The following is a 13,687-nucleotide window of genomic DNA, read 5'->3' on the forward strand; positions in this document are numbered from 1 at the left end:
GTCATTGATGGAGAGTCCAATACAGGGCAGATCCTGTGAAGAGATTTAACACTGAAAAAGCAAAAACTTCATTCAACAAATATATACTGAGTGCGTATGAGCTGTGCATGGGGTGACCCAGTGCAAAGAGCTTGGATCTGGAGCTGGGACCGAGACAGAGGCGCAGGGCCACGCGGGGCTGAGTGCTGTGGTGGGGAAGCAGGGGTGCTGTAGGGCGTCCTTGTCCCCTTCTCCCCCTGGAGGAGGGCATGGCAGCCTGTTCTAGTCTTCTTGCCTGGAGAATTCCGCGGACAGAGGAGCCTGGCGGCTACCGTCCATGGGGTTGCAAAGAGCTGGACACAACTGAAGCAACTTAGCCCAAATCCCCATTTCCCAAAGAGGAAACTGGGGCTATGAGAAACGACACTCGTCCAGAGCAATTCTCAAACTTGTCCCTGAGATTTTTTCAGGGGGTCTCCAGAGGGCCTCCTTTTTCTAACTTCATATCTATGTGAGATCAGGTTTTCTTCATCTGTGTCAATTAAACAACATATTGCCAGGAAGTGAGTAAAGAGGCAGGTGTGAGAACCTAAGCTTTCATTGCCAGCTGTTAAAGAGATTTGCAAGAATGTATAACTATGCCAGTCTTCTCAAGATTTTTTTTTCTCTTGGAAAATATGGTTCTTTTAAAGTGCTGCTTATGATAAATATGGAAGGGATCTTTTATTATTTTAAATTAACAAGTACATTCAAAAATTCTGTTTTATTTTCTAATGTGATAAGTATCGATGAATATAGAACAGAAGTTCTCCGGGGTCGTCAACGACTTTTGAAAGTGTAAAGACCCCAACATCCTCCCCCCAAAAAAGGACAGTGAAGACTCAAGAGGCACACGTGTGCGCGTATACAGTAAGCGCAGAATGAATGAAGCCCGGCAGGGCAGCCCCTCCCCGCGCGTCGCCCCGCGCTCGTCGGGGAGGCGGCCCCGCGGCTCTGCGCGTCCGGGAGGCCGGTCTCCCGGGCCCGCGCCCGGCGCCCCCTGCTGCCCGCCGCCCGCGCCGCAGCCGCGCCGCCCGCGGTTTCTGTCGGCCCACAGGTGTGCCTGCCCCTTTAATTGGCGCGTACCAAGTCCTTCCCGGCTGCAGGTCCCCCCGAGCCCGGGCGCGAGGAGCCGCCGGCCGGAGGCCCGGGCGGGGGGATGTGGAGCCGGCGCTGCGTCCGCCGCGGGTCCGGGCCGAGGGCGAGCGAGGGCGGGCGCGGGGCCGCGGGTCCGCTCGGCCGCCCTCCCCGCCTCGCGCCGTAGCGCAGTCCCAAGATGGCGGCCACCATGAAGAAGGCGGTGAGGGGGCTCGGTGGGCGGCCGGGGCCGGGGGCGACCGGGGGCGGGGGCCGGGGGCCTCGGCGGGCGGGCGGCCGGGGGCCCGGGGCCGGGGGAGGTCGGGGCGCCGGGGCTCGGCGGGCGGGCGGCCGGGGCCGGGGGGCCGGGGAGGTGGGCGGGCGGGCGGCCGGGGGACAAGCTGGGGCTCGGCGGGCGGCCGGCGCCGGGGCCGGGGGTCAGAGTGGAGGGCCGGCGCAGGCAGCCGGGTTGGGGGCTCGGCGGCCGGGGCGGCTCCCTGCGCCGCGGGGTCCCCAGGCCCGGCCGCCCGCCCTGGAGGAGCAGGGTCCGCCCGAAGGCGCCGAGGGCCCTGGAGAGGCCGGGGCCCCGCCTCGGGCTGTGGCCGGAGGGGCCGACTGCGGCCGGCGTGCAGCCAACCCTCGCGGCTTCACGCGGGGCCGCCGGCGCCCGGGGAGCCGAGGCCCAGGGCCGGTCGGCGCGCAGGGCCGGGGCCCGCAGCCCTGGCGCCCGTCCTCGCCCCGCGCCCCGCAGGCCGGGCCGCCCGCATGTCCCCTCTGCTCCCTCCAGTCTAGCCGGGGAGGGACGGAGAAACAGAGCCATCAGCGGCTTCCCGGTGACTCAGCTAATAAGCAGAACCCGAGTGCACACCCAGGTTTAATTTAGTCTTTCCCCAAAGCCCACCTTTTATCCCACTAAGCAAGCAAAGCGCTTGTTCAGGGCTTATCGCTCGGTCAGTCTACCGATGCTTGATACCGCATAGAAATAAACGAACACGGAGAGGGGCAAGGCAGTGAGAGCATCTGATGTACTGAGGCGGTACTGTGCGCCGGTCTAAGCACATTCCACACGTTATTTTAATCTTCTACTCCTTTTAGGGTCATGCTGCGTTTATTTTTATTTTGCAAGTGAAGAACCTGAACCACAGAGGCAAAGTTAGGGTTGAAATAAATAAAGATGGAAGTTCTGCCTCCAGAGTCTCTGTGTTTAACTTCCATGGTGTCTGATGAGAGTCCGCTGCTGAAGGCATTGGCTCCGTAGGTTTTGTCTGCTTCCTTCAGTCCGCTTCTGAGACCGCATGGTAATGTGCTTCGATTGCTTTCGGCTCCACACCGCCTCACAACTTTAGCCACCCGCTCTTGGTGTAGGGTGACCAGTCTGTTCAGGGTTGTCCGAGACAGAGGGGTTGCTGAATCTGGGACAGCTCCAGGCAAACCAAGACGAGTCGCTCGTTCTACTGGTCTGTCATCCACAAATTCTTGTTGGGCTCCAGAGTAGAGTTTAGGGCTTGGTGATTGAGAAGCTGAGCGAGATTCATCTGGCCTGTTTTCTGTTTATATTGAGCCCTCCGTCACTTATGACCTTTAACTCCACGGAAGATAGTAGTCGTGGTTCACCCTCTTTTGACAGATGTAGAAACTGAAGCACACAAAAAAATAAGCAAACATCGAGGAAATGGTCAAAGGATGATTTGAGCCCTGGGCTTGATCGCAGAAGTTCTGATGAACAGCATTTTCCTTTCATTCATTTAACAGACTTTTTGAGTGTGGTCAGTGGCCCGGTTTCTGTTTTAGGTGACGGAGATAAGACTGATTAGCAGTAATGAAGTTTCTTTTTTCAGTTGGGGGGGGGGGGCGGGGGTGGTGGTGCTTGTTGCTGAGCGGGCTTTTCTCTAGTTGCAGAGAGTAGGGGCTCCTCTCTGTTGCAGCGCGTGGGTTTCTCATTGCCGTGGCTTCTTTCTTGCTGTGGAACATGCGCTGTAGAATGTTGAGGAGCATGCGCTCTAGAATGTTGGGGCTTCAGTAGTCGCGCCCCGTGGTCTCAGTAGTTTTGGCTCCTGGGCTCCAGAGCACAGGCTCAGAAGTTGTGGCAAACGGGCTTAGTTGCTTCGAGGCATGTGGGATCTTCCTAGACCAGGGATCGAGCCTGTGTCTCCTGCATTGGCAGGCCGATTCTTTACCAATGAGCCACGTGGGAAGGCCTAGTAATGAAGTTTTTATCTCCTTTTCCCCTTAGCTTTGTAGAACTGACACCCTTGGGGAGAGGCAGGTGTTAATCAGCAGTCACACAGAAAGCTGTTAAATTTGCAACTCTGAGCAGAACTATGAAAGAAAGGGGCTTGTGAAATGACGGCTGGAATAGGTCTGTCTTGAGGTCAGAGAAGGCTTTCCTGAGAAGATGTGGTCTGGATTCCGTGAGGAGGGCAAGAGGAGGTTGGGAGTGCCTCCTGCAGAGGCCTGGGTGCGTTCAGTGAAAAGATGGCCAGGAGGGAGGGAATTGGGCGGGAGCAGGCTGAGCCGTGATGGCAGAGGGCTCTTGGAGGGGAAGGTGGCAGCCCAGACACAGGCTCTTCATCTCAGGAAGGCTCTCACAGGCGCAGCATCTTCCTGTAGGTGTTTCTGGCACTGTGGACAGTTTCTAAGAGGCTAGCGACATGTGTGTCTTCCTCTCTGCTGACTCTCGGAGAAGACAGATGCGTGCCACGTGGGTGAGAGCAAAATATCGTAGGACAGCCCTCGGAGTTTAAGAAGAGCTCTTTGCAGTCTGGAGTGCTTTACACTGAGTATTTGTAACATCCACTGGGTCATGACTTTTTATGGTGAGAAGTTAAGATGAGATGACGATTCGGTCTTAACATCTCCAAAGTTCTTTCTCAGACCTGGTTCTTGGCCTGGGTGGGGGCTACAGTCTGATTTTTGTTTATACATCCTGAGGACAAACGTCTCCTCCTCAGAGAAGCCACCTTTGATATTTCACAGAAGCCCTCCAGCACTTCCACCCCTTAACCTTTTTGCTTTCACCATCACACGTATCACTGTCTAGCAAAAATCTTGCTTTTTACCTAGTTCCTCTAGTAGAATGTAAGCTTGCCAGTACTCACGAGGGGGGACTCACATTACCCTGTTGCTAAGTCATGTTCATCTCTTTGAGACCCCATGGACTGTAGCCCACCAGGCTCCTCTGTCCATGGCATTTCCCAGGCAAGAATACCGGAGTGGATTGCCATTTCCTACTCCAGGGCATCTTCCTGACCCAGGGATGGAACCCAGGTCTGCTTTGGCAGGTGGATTCTTTACCACTGAGGCTCCAGGGAAGCCCTCCTTGCACTTAGGAAATGCTAAATTAATTAATGACTGTTCATATGAAAGATGAAAAAAAAAATATAAAACAAAATTTTGTATTCTAAAAACTGGGTAGATAACCTTTAATAAACAAAAATTAAAGCAGATTAAAATTAGCCAGAGTTTCCCTCTAGGACTTCTAGAACCCTACGGGCCCAGCTGTGAGTTCAGCCTGCTGGTGATAGGTCCCAGACTCAGTGCGAGCATGACTGAGGATGGGTCCCTTCTTCCCGGGATCCCGGGAGAGGCTGATACTCCCGGCAAGGGCGCAAGGGGATTTTAATTTTCACCTGAAATCTTGAGCAGTCACATTTCTCTTAGGCCCAGCAGGATTTCCTTCTAGATCTGGGTCTGTTCTTTGTAATGATTTTTGGCAAACGTTCAGAAAATAAAGCACTTAGCTGTCATTTATGGACAGGTGACTCCATCCCTAGGCCCTCTGCTAGGTGCTCATTATTGGCACTTCTGGAAGGTGGGTGTAGCTTCCCCATTTTACAGATGACAAACCCAAGGTGGCTCCAGAGAACTGAAAAGGTCGCCCATGGTTTGTGTCTGCTTGGATTTGCATCCACTCTTGCTCTTTCCGCCACTCTGTGCTGCCTCCAAAACTAGGAAAGTCTCCTTCCTCCTCGAGTTATTTTGGCTTCGTGAACAGTAGTAACTACATCTGGCTTTTCTCCTGACCTTTTGGGGCATGAGTCCCATTAAGAACGGATGAAAGCCATGAAGACCCTTCCAGAAGAATGCACACGTAACACACCGCATGTCATACCCAGTGCCGGGGAGTACATGGGCCTCTCGCAGTCTGCACTCCCAGTTTAGAATTACTCCCTCCCTGCCAAAACGGGGCCTCCAGCAGCAGAGGAGTGTTCTGGATCAGTGAGATGAAAACAGAAGCTGCAGTCAGGGAAGCTGCTGACTTGTCTCTTTCCACCGCGGGTCAGGCAGCGGGTGCTGGCCTCACAGCCGGGCTTCAGCCCTTAACCCCCCGGAGAAAGCCACCGTTACAGAAGTGAACGCTCGGGTCCAGTGTGCTGGGGGCTGCTGCTCGGTGAGGCTACAGCAGGAACCACCTGCTTTGGGAAGATAGAAGGCAGGTGGCCAGACTCTGTAGCTTTTCAGAAAGCCCTCGTCAGTGAGTCTGAGCGAACCTGCTTCAGATGCAGCCTCAGAAGCAGTGTGTTAAGCCTCAGCTGTGTTCCAGGCGAACCCTGTGTGGGGTTTCCCTGGGATTAGCCTGTGAAAGCCTTCCCGTGACAGGTGATCTGTAAATACATGTTCAGGCTTTTAAAGATTCAGTATTTAAATTCAGCAGGAGCGGGGAGTCTAGAATTCTCTGTTCCCTGTTGGCTTAGAGAGTTAAAACTTGTTTGTTTTTTTTTTTATTTAAATTTATTTATTTTTAATTGGAAGATAATTGCTTTACAACATTGTGATGGTTTGTGCGATACATCAACATGAATCACCCACAGGTACACACATGTCCCCTCCCGCTTGAAACCTCCTTCCCCCCTCCCATCCCATCCCACCCCTCTAGGTTGTCACAGAGCCCCGGGTGTGAACTCCCTGCGTCATACAGCAAATTCCCTCTGTCTGTCTAATTGTATATACGGTAGGGAGTTGAGACTTCTTTTGCAGGGAGATGACTTGAATGCCAGCATATCTGTGTATGGACTTCATTTAGCTTCTATATTGTATAGCTCAGTGTTTCCCAACTTCCGTATTCATAAAAGTTATGCACCAGGTTGAACATTCAAAGCTATATGTATATCCCATTGTAAAGGACTTTTTTCCAAGATATCTGCTTGGTCTCTGAAGAGGCTGATGCATGTTTATTGGGCGATGGGAGCCTGGGTCAGGGCAGGGCTGAGTTCTAGGAGTTGGCGTGTCTGTTCTGACCGCTAAGCTCCCTACTGCTTGAGACAACAGGTTGCCTGTCAAATGAAAGAAATAAAAGCCACTGGTCATAAGAGACCAGGTGAAAAGATAGGGTGTGGCGTGCTGATTGTGAACCATCACTGTTCCTGGTAACAGAGCCCACGGTGGTCCTTGTTGAAGCCAAGTCTCTTTCCTCCTTTAAGGTGTAGCCATGTGCGCTTGTTCCTATCTGTTAAGTGAGCGGAAACTCTAAGCACTAAAAATCTGTTATTTAACAGATTGTTTAAAAATATGTGGTCCCTCATTAATCACTTGACTATCCTCCAATATAAAATAAAATTAAAACTTTTTATTTAATAAAATAAAAAAGAGACAAGTGAAAAGGGGAAGGAAGCAAAAACAAATATGGTCCCTTTGAAACTCTGAAGCCACGGACTTCCTGCTCCTTCTAGATGTGTGATTGCATGTTTAAAACACACACTTACACACACACACTTCTGCCTTTAATTTCGGAGTGCTCGTGGGTCTCTTTGGCTCTGAAGCCAGACTGCTGGGGTCGACACCGAGCTCTGCCGCGTGCTCACTGTGCGGCTTTGGGCAAATTCCTGGACCTCTCTGTGCCACGCTTTCTGTAGAATAGTGGTGCTAATGATCCTGCGTACTAAGGCTGATTGGAGGATTGGCAGCACTAACAAAGTACTTAGAAAGCCCTTGGTACATAGTGCGTGCTCAGGACATGTTGCTGTTTAGTCACTCAGTCATGTCTGACTCTTTGCCACCCCATGGACTCACCAGGCTCCTCTATCCATGGGATTTCCCAGGCAAGAATAATGCCATTTCCTTCTCCAGTAAACGTTAGCTATTACTAATATGATTTCATACTTTGTCATGTAAGCTGTTTAATTTTATTTACCAATTTAACCACATGAATCACATCTGTTCAGTTCAGTCGCTCAGTTGTAACTCTTTGCAACCCCATGGACTGCAGCATGCCAGGCCTCCCTGTCCATCACCAACTCCTGGAGTTTACTCAGACTCATGTCCGTTGAGTCGGTGACACCATCCAGCCATCTCATCCTCTGTCGTCCCCTTCTCCTTCAACCTTCAGTCTTTCCCAGCATCAGGGTCTTTTCCAGTGAGTCAGTTCTTTGCATCAGGTGGCCAAAGTATTGGAGTTTCAGCTTCAGCCTCAGTCCTTCCAATGAATATTAAGGGTTGATTTCCTTTAGGATTGACTGGTTGAATCTCCTTGCAGTCCAAGGGACTCTCAAGAGTCTTCTCCAACACCACAGTTCAAAAGCATCAATTCTTTGGCACTCAGCTTTCTTTATAGTCCAGCTCTCAACCACTGGAAAAACCATAGCCTTGACTAGACGGACCTTTGTTGACAAAGTAATGTCTCTGCTTTTTAATTTGCTGTCTAGGTTGGTCATAACTTTCCTTCCAAGGAGTAAGCGTCTTTTAATTTCATGGCTGCAGTCACCATCTGCAGTGATTTTGGAGCCCAAAAAAATAAAGTCTGTCACTGTTTCCACTGTTTCCCCATCTATTTCCCATGAAGTGATGGGACCAGATGCCATGATTTTCGTTTTCTGAATGTTGAGCTTTAAGCCAACTTTTTCACTCTCCTCTTTCACTTTCATCAAGAGGCTTTTTAGTTCCTCTTCACTCTCTGCCATAAGGGTGTTGTCATCTGCATATCTGAGGTTATTGATATTTCTCCCGGCAATCTTGATTCCAGCTTGTGCTTCTTCCAGCCCAGCGTTTCTCATGATGTACTCTGCATAGAAGTTAAATAAGCAGGGTGACAATATACAGCCTTGACGTATTCCTTTCCCTATTTGGAACCAGTCTGTTGTTCCATGTCCAGTTCTAACTGTTGCTTCCTGACCTGCATACAGATTTCTCAGGAAGCAGGTCAGGTGGTCTGGTATTCCCATCTCTTAAAGAATTTTCCAAAGTTTGTTGTGATCCACACAGTCAAAGGCTTTGGCATAGTCAATAAAGCAGAAATAGATGTTTTTCTGGAACTCTCTTGCTTTTTCCATGATCCAGCGGATGTTGGCAATTTGATCTCTGGTTCCTCTGCCTTTTCTAAAACCAGCTTGAACATCTGGAAGTTCACGGTTCACGTATTGCTGAAGCCTGGCTTGAAGAATTTTGAGCATTACTTTACTAGCATGTGAGATGAGTGCAATTGTGCGGTAGTTTGTGCATTTTTTGGCATTGCCTTTCTTTAGGATTGGCCTGGAGAAGGAAATGGCACCCCACTCCAGTACTCTTGTCTGGAAAATCCCATGGACGGAGAAGCCTGGTAGGCTACAGTTGATGGGGTTGCAAAAGTTGGACATGACTGAGCGACTTCACTTCTTTGAGATTGGAATGAAAACTGACCCTTTCCAGTCATGTGGCTGAATTTTCCAAATTTGCTGCCATATTGAGTTCAGCACTTTCACAGCATCATCTTTCAGGATTTGAAATAACTCAACTGTAATTCTATCACCTCCACTAGCTTTGTTCGTAGTGATGCTTTCTAAGGCCCAGTTGACTTCTTATTCCAGGATGTCTGGCTATAGGTGAGTGATCACACCATGGTGATTATCTGGGTCGTGAAGATCTTTTTTGTGTAGTTCTTCTGTGTATTCTTGCCACCTCTTAATATCTTTTGCTTCTGTTAGGTCCATACCATTTCTGTCCTTTATTGAGCCCATCTTTGCATGAAATGTTCCCTTGGTATCTCTAATTTTTTTGAAAAGATCTTTAGTCTTTCCCATTCTATTGTTTTCCTCTATTTCTTTTCATTGATCACTGAGGAAGGCTTTCTTACCTCTCCTTGCTGTACTTTGGAACTCGGCATTCAGTTTTTTTCATTTTATGGTGAATTACAGCTTATTCACAGAGAAGGCAATGGCACCCCACTCCAGTACTCTTGCCTGGAAAATCCCAGGGATGGGCGAGCCTGGTGGGCTGCTGTCTATGGGGTCGCACAGAGTCGGACACGACTGAAGCGACTTAGCAGCAGCAGCAACACCTTATTCATAGTGAAGCCACGTAAGTTCTACATTAAAGCAAATGTAAACTTTTACTGTGTGTGTGTGGACTACAGTCACTGAAATGCATAGTGACCCTCATGCCAGTGCACCAGTTGGATTAAAACTTATAGAAATGAGTGAGCTCAGCCTGGCGCTCTGTGACAGCCTGGAGGGGGTGGTGGGGAGGTGGGAGAGAGGTTCAGGGGGGCGTCTGCATACTTGTGGCTGATTCACGTTGTGCAGCGGAAAGCAGCACAGCCACGCAAAGCGGTTGTTCAGCCACTAAATCGTGTCCGACTCTGCCACCCCACGAACTGCAGCACGCCAGGCTTCCCTGTCCTTAAGCTATCTCCCAGAGTTTGCTCAGACTCGTGTCCATTGAGATTGTTGGAACTATCTCATCTTCTGTTGTCCCCTTCTCTTGCCCTCAATCTTTCCCAGCATCAGGGTCTTTTCTATTGAGTCAGCTCTTTGCATCAGGTGGCCAACGTAAAGCAAGTATCTTCCAATTAAAAATAAATTCTAAAAAATTACGGAAATGGTCAAACTTGCAATAGCCTCATAAGCTTGAGCAAGTTTTAACTCTTATAGAATAAACTAGTCTGAGGCATTAACAAAATCAACTAGCACATCACTTTTGTTCCCTGGATTATCTTGATGAAAGAATGTTCCAGCTTGAGAAATTCTGCTCCAGGTCAAAAGTTGACTAACTTGATCCAGGATTTATTCTCAATTGTTGTTTATATTTGAAATGTTTTTGCGGATTAGGCATTCCATAGCATATCAGGTGGAGAAGGCGATGGCACCCCACTCCAGTACTCTTGCCTGGAAAATCCCATGGGCAGAGGAGCCTGGTGGGCTGTAGTTCATGGGGTCGCGAAGAGTCGGACACGACTGAGCAACTTCCCTTTCACTTTTCACTTTCATGCATTGGAGAAGGAAATGGCAACCCACTCCAGTGTTCTTGCCTGGAGAATCCCAGGGACGGGGGAGCCTGTTGGGCTGCCGTCTGTGGGTCGCACAGAATCGGACACGACTGGAGCGACTTAGCAGCAGCAGCATATCAGGAGAGGTTCTAGGTCTAATGAAGAATCTTCGGCTTGGTAGGGTCTGTGTCTGTGACAGTCTCTACCTCTTGTGATCCTGGACTCGGAGGACAAGCGGTTTATCGAGATGTTTCAGAGTTATGCTAAAAGCTAACCTCTAACCTCTCCATTCAGATTAATTCTACAAAACATTTCAATGTTTTCTCAGGCTGCAGAAGATGTCAATGTCACTTTTGAGGATCAACAAAAGATAAACAAATTTGCACGGAATACAAGTAGAATCACAGAGCTGAAGGAAGAAATAGAAGTAAAAAAGGTATTGAAACTGGATGTTATTTAAGAAACATGAAAGCTCTTCCCGCTGTGGCTGTTCATAACTAAACTCAGTCATGTGTGATGGTAACGGTCTTGGGTTCCCCATTGTGCGTCACATAATACACTCCAGTTAGTTTAAGCAGAAGGTGTTAGTTGAGGGAGGTGGGTGCGGGCCGATTGTTGAGGGGCGTGCCCTCTGGCTGAGGGTCGAGGAGCAGGTCCCAGAGCCTCAGCGCAGAGGCCAGGGCCGGTGATGGGGCTGCTGCTTCACTGCTGACGCAGAGCTGGCCATGCCCTCCTTGGGGAGGACTCTGCCCTGCGGTCCTTGGGACTCTGGGCCGCTGCCCACCCCTGGCCTGCATGTCAGAGCCCACTTCTCATGGCAGCTCGCCTGGGCTGAAGGCCAGGTCAAGTGTCTTTGATTAGGGGAATTTATGTCATTATTTGCTTGCATCAAGCAGAGCTGAGAAAGGCACGTTTGTGTTCGTGTTTTTATTCTGCTAGTGAAAGGTGGAATTCCCAAGGTGAGAAGCAAAGTAGGAGACCTTCTGAGTGGCCGTGGATACCCCCACGGTGCGCTCCGGGCCTGTGGTGCCATCTGGGGCTGTCCAGAGGGCGGTGTATCAGTGTGCTCCTGTGTGCTTCCGTGGGAAATGCGTCTAAAAAACGTGCGACCCTCTTACTTTAGTGTGATAATTCCTTTGTGAAAGGGTCTCTTAGAGCGTGGGTGTCCCAAATGACAAGTGGGTTTTACCCTCTATTTGAGAATTTTGAGTGCATTTTTCATTGCTGCTCACTTCTGATATACAGAAACAACTCCAGAATTTAGAAGATGCCTGTGAGGACATCATGCTTGCAGATGACGACTGCTTAATGATACCTTATCAGATTGGCGATGTTTTCATTAGTCATTCTCAAGAAGAAACACAAGAAATGTTAGAAGAAGCCAAGGTATGTTGAAATCTCTCTGGAGGGTGAAGTTTACCTCTTAAATTAGGGTTTTATGTCATTATAAAGAATGTGTAATTATAGGTGTAGGGAAAAGAAGGGATGCTAGCTAACATTTCATGGATCCTTCCGATGTCCGAGGCCTTCTCTGGATGCTTGTAAACATGATTTTGTTTAATCTCAAGGATGACTCTGTGGCATATTTGTGGGAATCCCAGTTTAGAGTTCAAGAAGAACAGAGTCTTAGGTTATGGGACTCACTCAGAGTGACAAAGGGGATGATCCCTGAGCCCAGAAGCTGTGGCCTAAGTTAATAGTTTTCAGAAAGTACAGAATATCATAAAACAGAAGACGACGACCACTCCTAGCCCCACCACCCGGAGTTAATCGTCCGTGACAGACAGTTTCCTGTATTTCTTTCATGTTCTCTTCCTCTGGGTATTTTTGCGTCACATTTTGGCCAGTTCATATCCTAGTGGGAGTACTTTATTGTTCCACTCAGTGTTCATTTATCCAGCAGGTCTTCTCCGGGAGCCTGTTGGGGCCACATGTGCGTTAAAAGCATAACTTTTGATGGCCGTTTGATGTCGTGTTAGAGGACTTTGATTCAGCTCACTGTCCTCTCCTTACAGTAATTTGTTTTCACTGTTTTTCTGTAGGAATATTGTGGTGAACATTCTTATTAAATCATTTTTCACCTTTAGGAAGTTTCTTTAAGGAAATAATCAGAGAAGTGTAATTACTGGGTCAGAATATGGATTCATTGACAACATTTGGGCTTGTTAAAAATTCAGGTTATTGAGTCCAGCGCCACGAATTCCTTATTCGTGAGGCCTGGAGTGGCGCCCCGGTGACCTGGGGGCCCCCCTAACATTGCTGATACTAGACATTCTTCTTTTATTCCAGATGTTAACGGGTATGTGTATTACTTGTATGATTCCGTTTTTTCTTTGTCATATTTAGGAAAAATCCTTTTGACCCTGGCCAGGAAGGGATTTCTGACATTCCGTGCATTTTGTGTTGCAAAGCTTCTCTGTCATAAATGAGACTCATTACGGCTCTTTCAGAGTCTGACTCCAGGGGCCTCATAGTTAGGAAGCCTGCCAGATTTTGACAAGTTGTTACTCTTAATTATTGGTGGGAGTGTGAATTTTTATCATTTCCATAGTTCCATAGTTATTTTTGTGGGAAGTTGAAAGAGGCTGTGTCAGAAGGCAGGCCCATGGTAAACTGTTTACCTAAAATGTTTATATATCATTCTTTCTTTATTGGGATATGATCATTTATTTTATCTTACTCTGTTCTTTTAAGTCAGCCAGAACTGAGAAAAGCCTGACTTATTCTATAATAAGCAAATACAGATCATGCCCACATTCAGACTTTTGGTTTAGATTTAATTATCAGTATTATTTAGCTGCCTGTCCAAGTTTAGGAAGTGTTTGACCTAAAATCCTTCCCAGATGTTACTTCATCCTTCATCCACAGATGCTCAGAAATCATCCAATTGAATAGAATCAATTTAAACTAATCTTTTTTTTTTTTTTGGCAGAAAAATTTGCAAGAGGAAATTGACGCCTTAGAATCCAGAGTGGAATCAATTCAGCGGGTGTTAGCAGATCTGAAAGTTCAGTTATATGCAAAATTCGGGAGTAACATAAACCTTGAAGCTGATGAAAGTTAAACATTTTATAAAATTTTTTTTAATTTGTTTAATAAACTTGAATATTGTTTAAAATGATAATTTCCCTTCTTCAAATGAAATGGAAAGCAAAACTTTTTTTAAATTTTTCATTTATTTAACGGAAACTTGCCTATTTTCATGTCTTGCTTATTTATTTTATATTTTTAAAAGAAGACAGTATTCATCTATGTATTTTGCATAACAATTATATCAAGTGTAGGGGCTTCATGTCATGTTATTAAAATCAGTTAAGCAGTCTTTCACGTTTCTATATTGTCATTTAGAATATTTGTGCCATTTTTACTCACAAGATTCTAACGGTTACGCGCGTCACGCTGTTCATCTGTGTCTAT

General features: G+C 48.0%; 1 protein-coding gene across 2 annotated transcripts; it reads left to right on the forward strand.

Moving 5' to 3' along the window:
- The first annotated feature begins 1,101 nt into the window (after window positions 1-1,101).
- PFDN4 (prefoldin subunit 4) lies at window positions 1,102-13,388 on the forward strand. 2 transcript variants are annotated; one of them, XM_055545348.1, is made up of 4 exons: window positions 1,102-1,318; window positions 10,599-10,706; window positions 11,516-11,656; window positions 13,203-13,388. In XM_055545348.1, the coding sequence occupies exons 1-4, from the start codon at window positions 1,295-1,297 to the stop codon at window positions 13,332-13,334; spliced, it is 405 nt and encodes a 134-aa protein (XP_055401323.1). In that variant the 5' UTR covers window positions 1,102-1,294; the 3' UTR covers window positions 13,335-13,388. The 2 variants fall into 2 exon arrangements, with proteins under 2 accessions (XP_055401323.1, XP_055401324.1); XM_055545349.1 differs by lacking the exon at window positions 1,102-1,318 and adding an exon at window positions 2,372-2,393.
- Window positions 13,389-13,687: the final 299 nt, after the last annotated feature.

This window comes from Bubalus kerabau, chromosome 13 (assembly GCF_029407905.1).
Source record: "Bubalus kerabau isolate K-KA32 ecotype Philippines breed swamp buffalo chromosome 13, PCC_UOA_SB_1v2, whole genome shotgun sequence".
In the NCBI taxonomy this organism is placed as follows: domain Eukaryota; kingdom Metazoa; phylum Chordata; class Mammalia; order Artiodactyla; family Bovidae; genus Bubalus; species Bubalus kerabau.

What these genes read in the sequence shown, in the direction of transcription:
- PFDN4 (XM_055545348.1), top strand. Translation starts at nt 1,295, where the DNA reads ATGGCGGCCACCATGAAGAAGGCG. An exon ending in CGGCCACCATGAAGAAGGCG is followed by an intron (nt 1,319 to 10,598) that starts GTGAGGGGGCTC and finishes ATGTTTTCTCAG; the next exon opens with GCTGCAGAAGATGTCAATGT. An exon ending in AAATGTTAGAAGAAGCCAAG is followed by an intron (nt 11,657 to 13,202) that starts GTATGTTGAAAT and finishes TTTTTTTGGCAG; the next exon opens with AAAAATTTGCAAGAGGAAAT.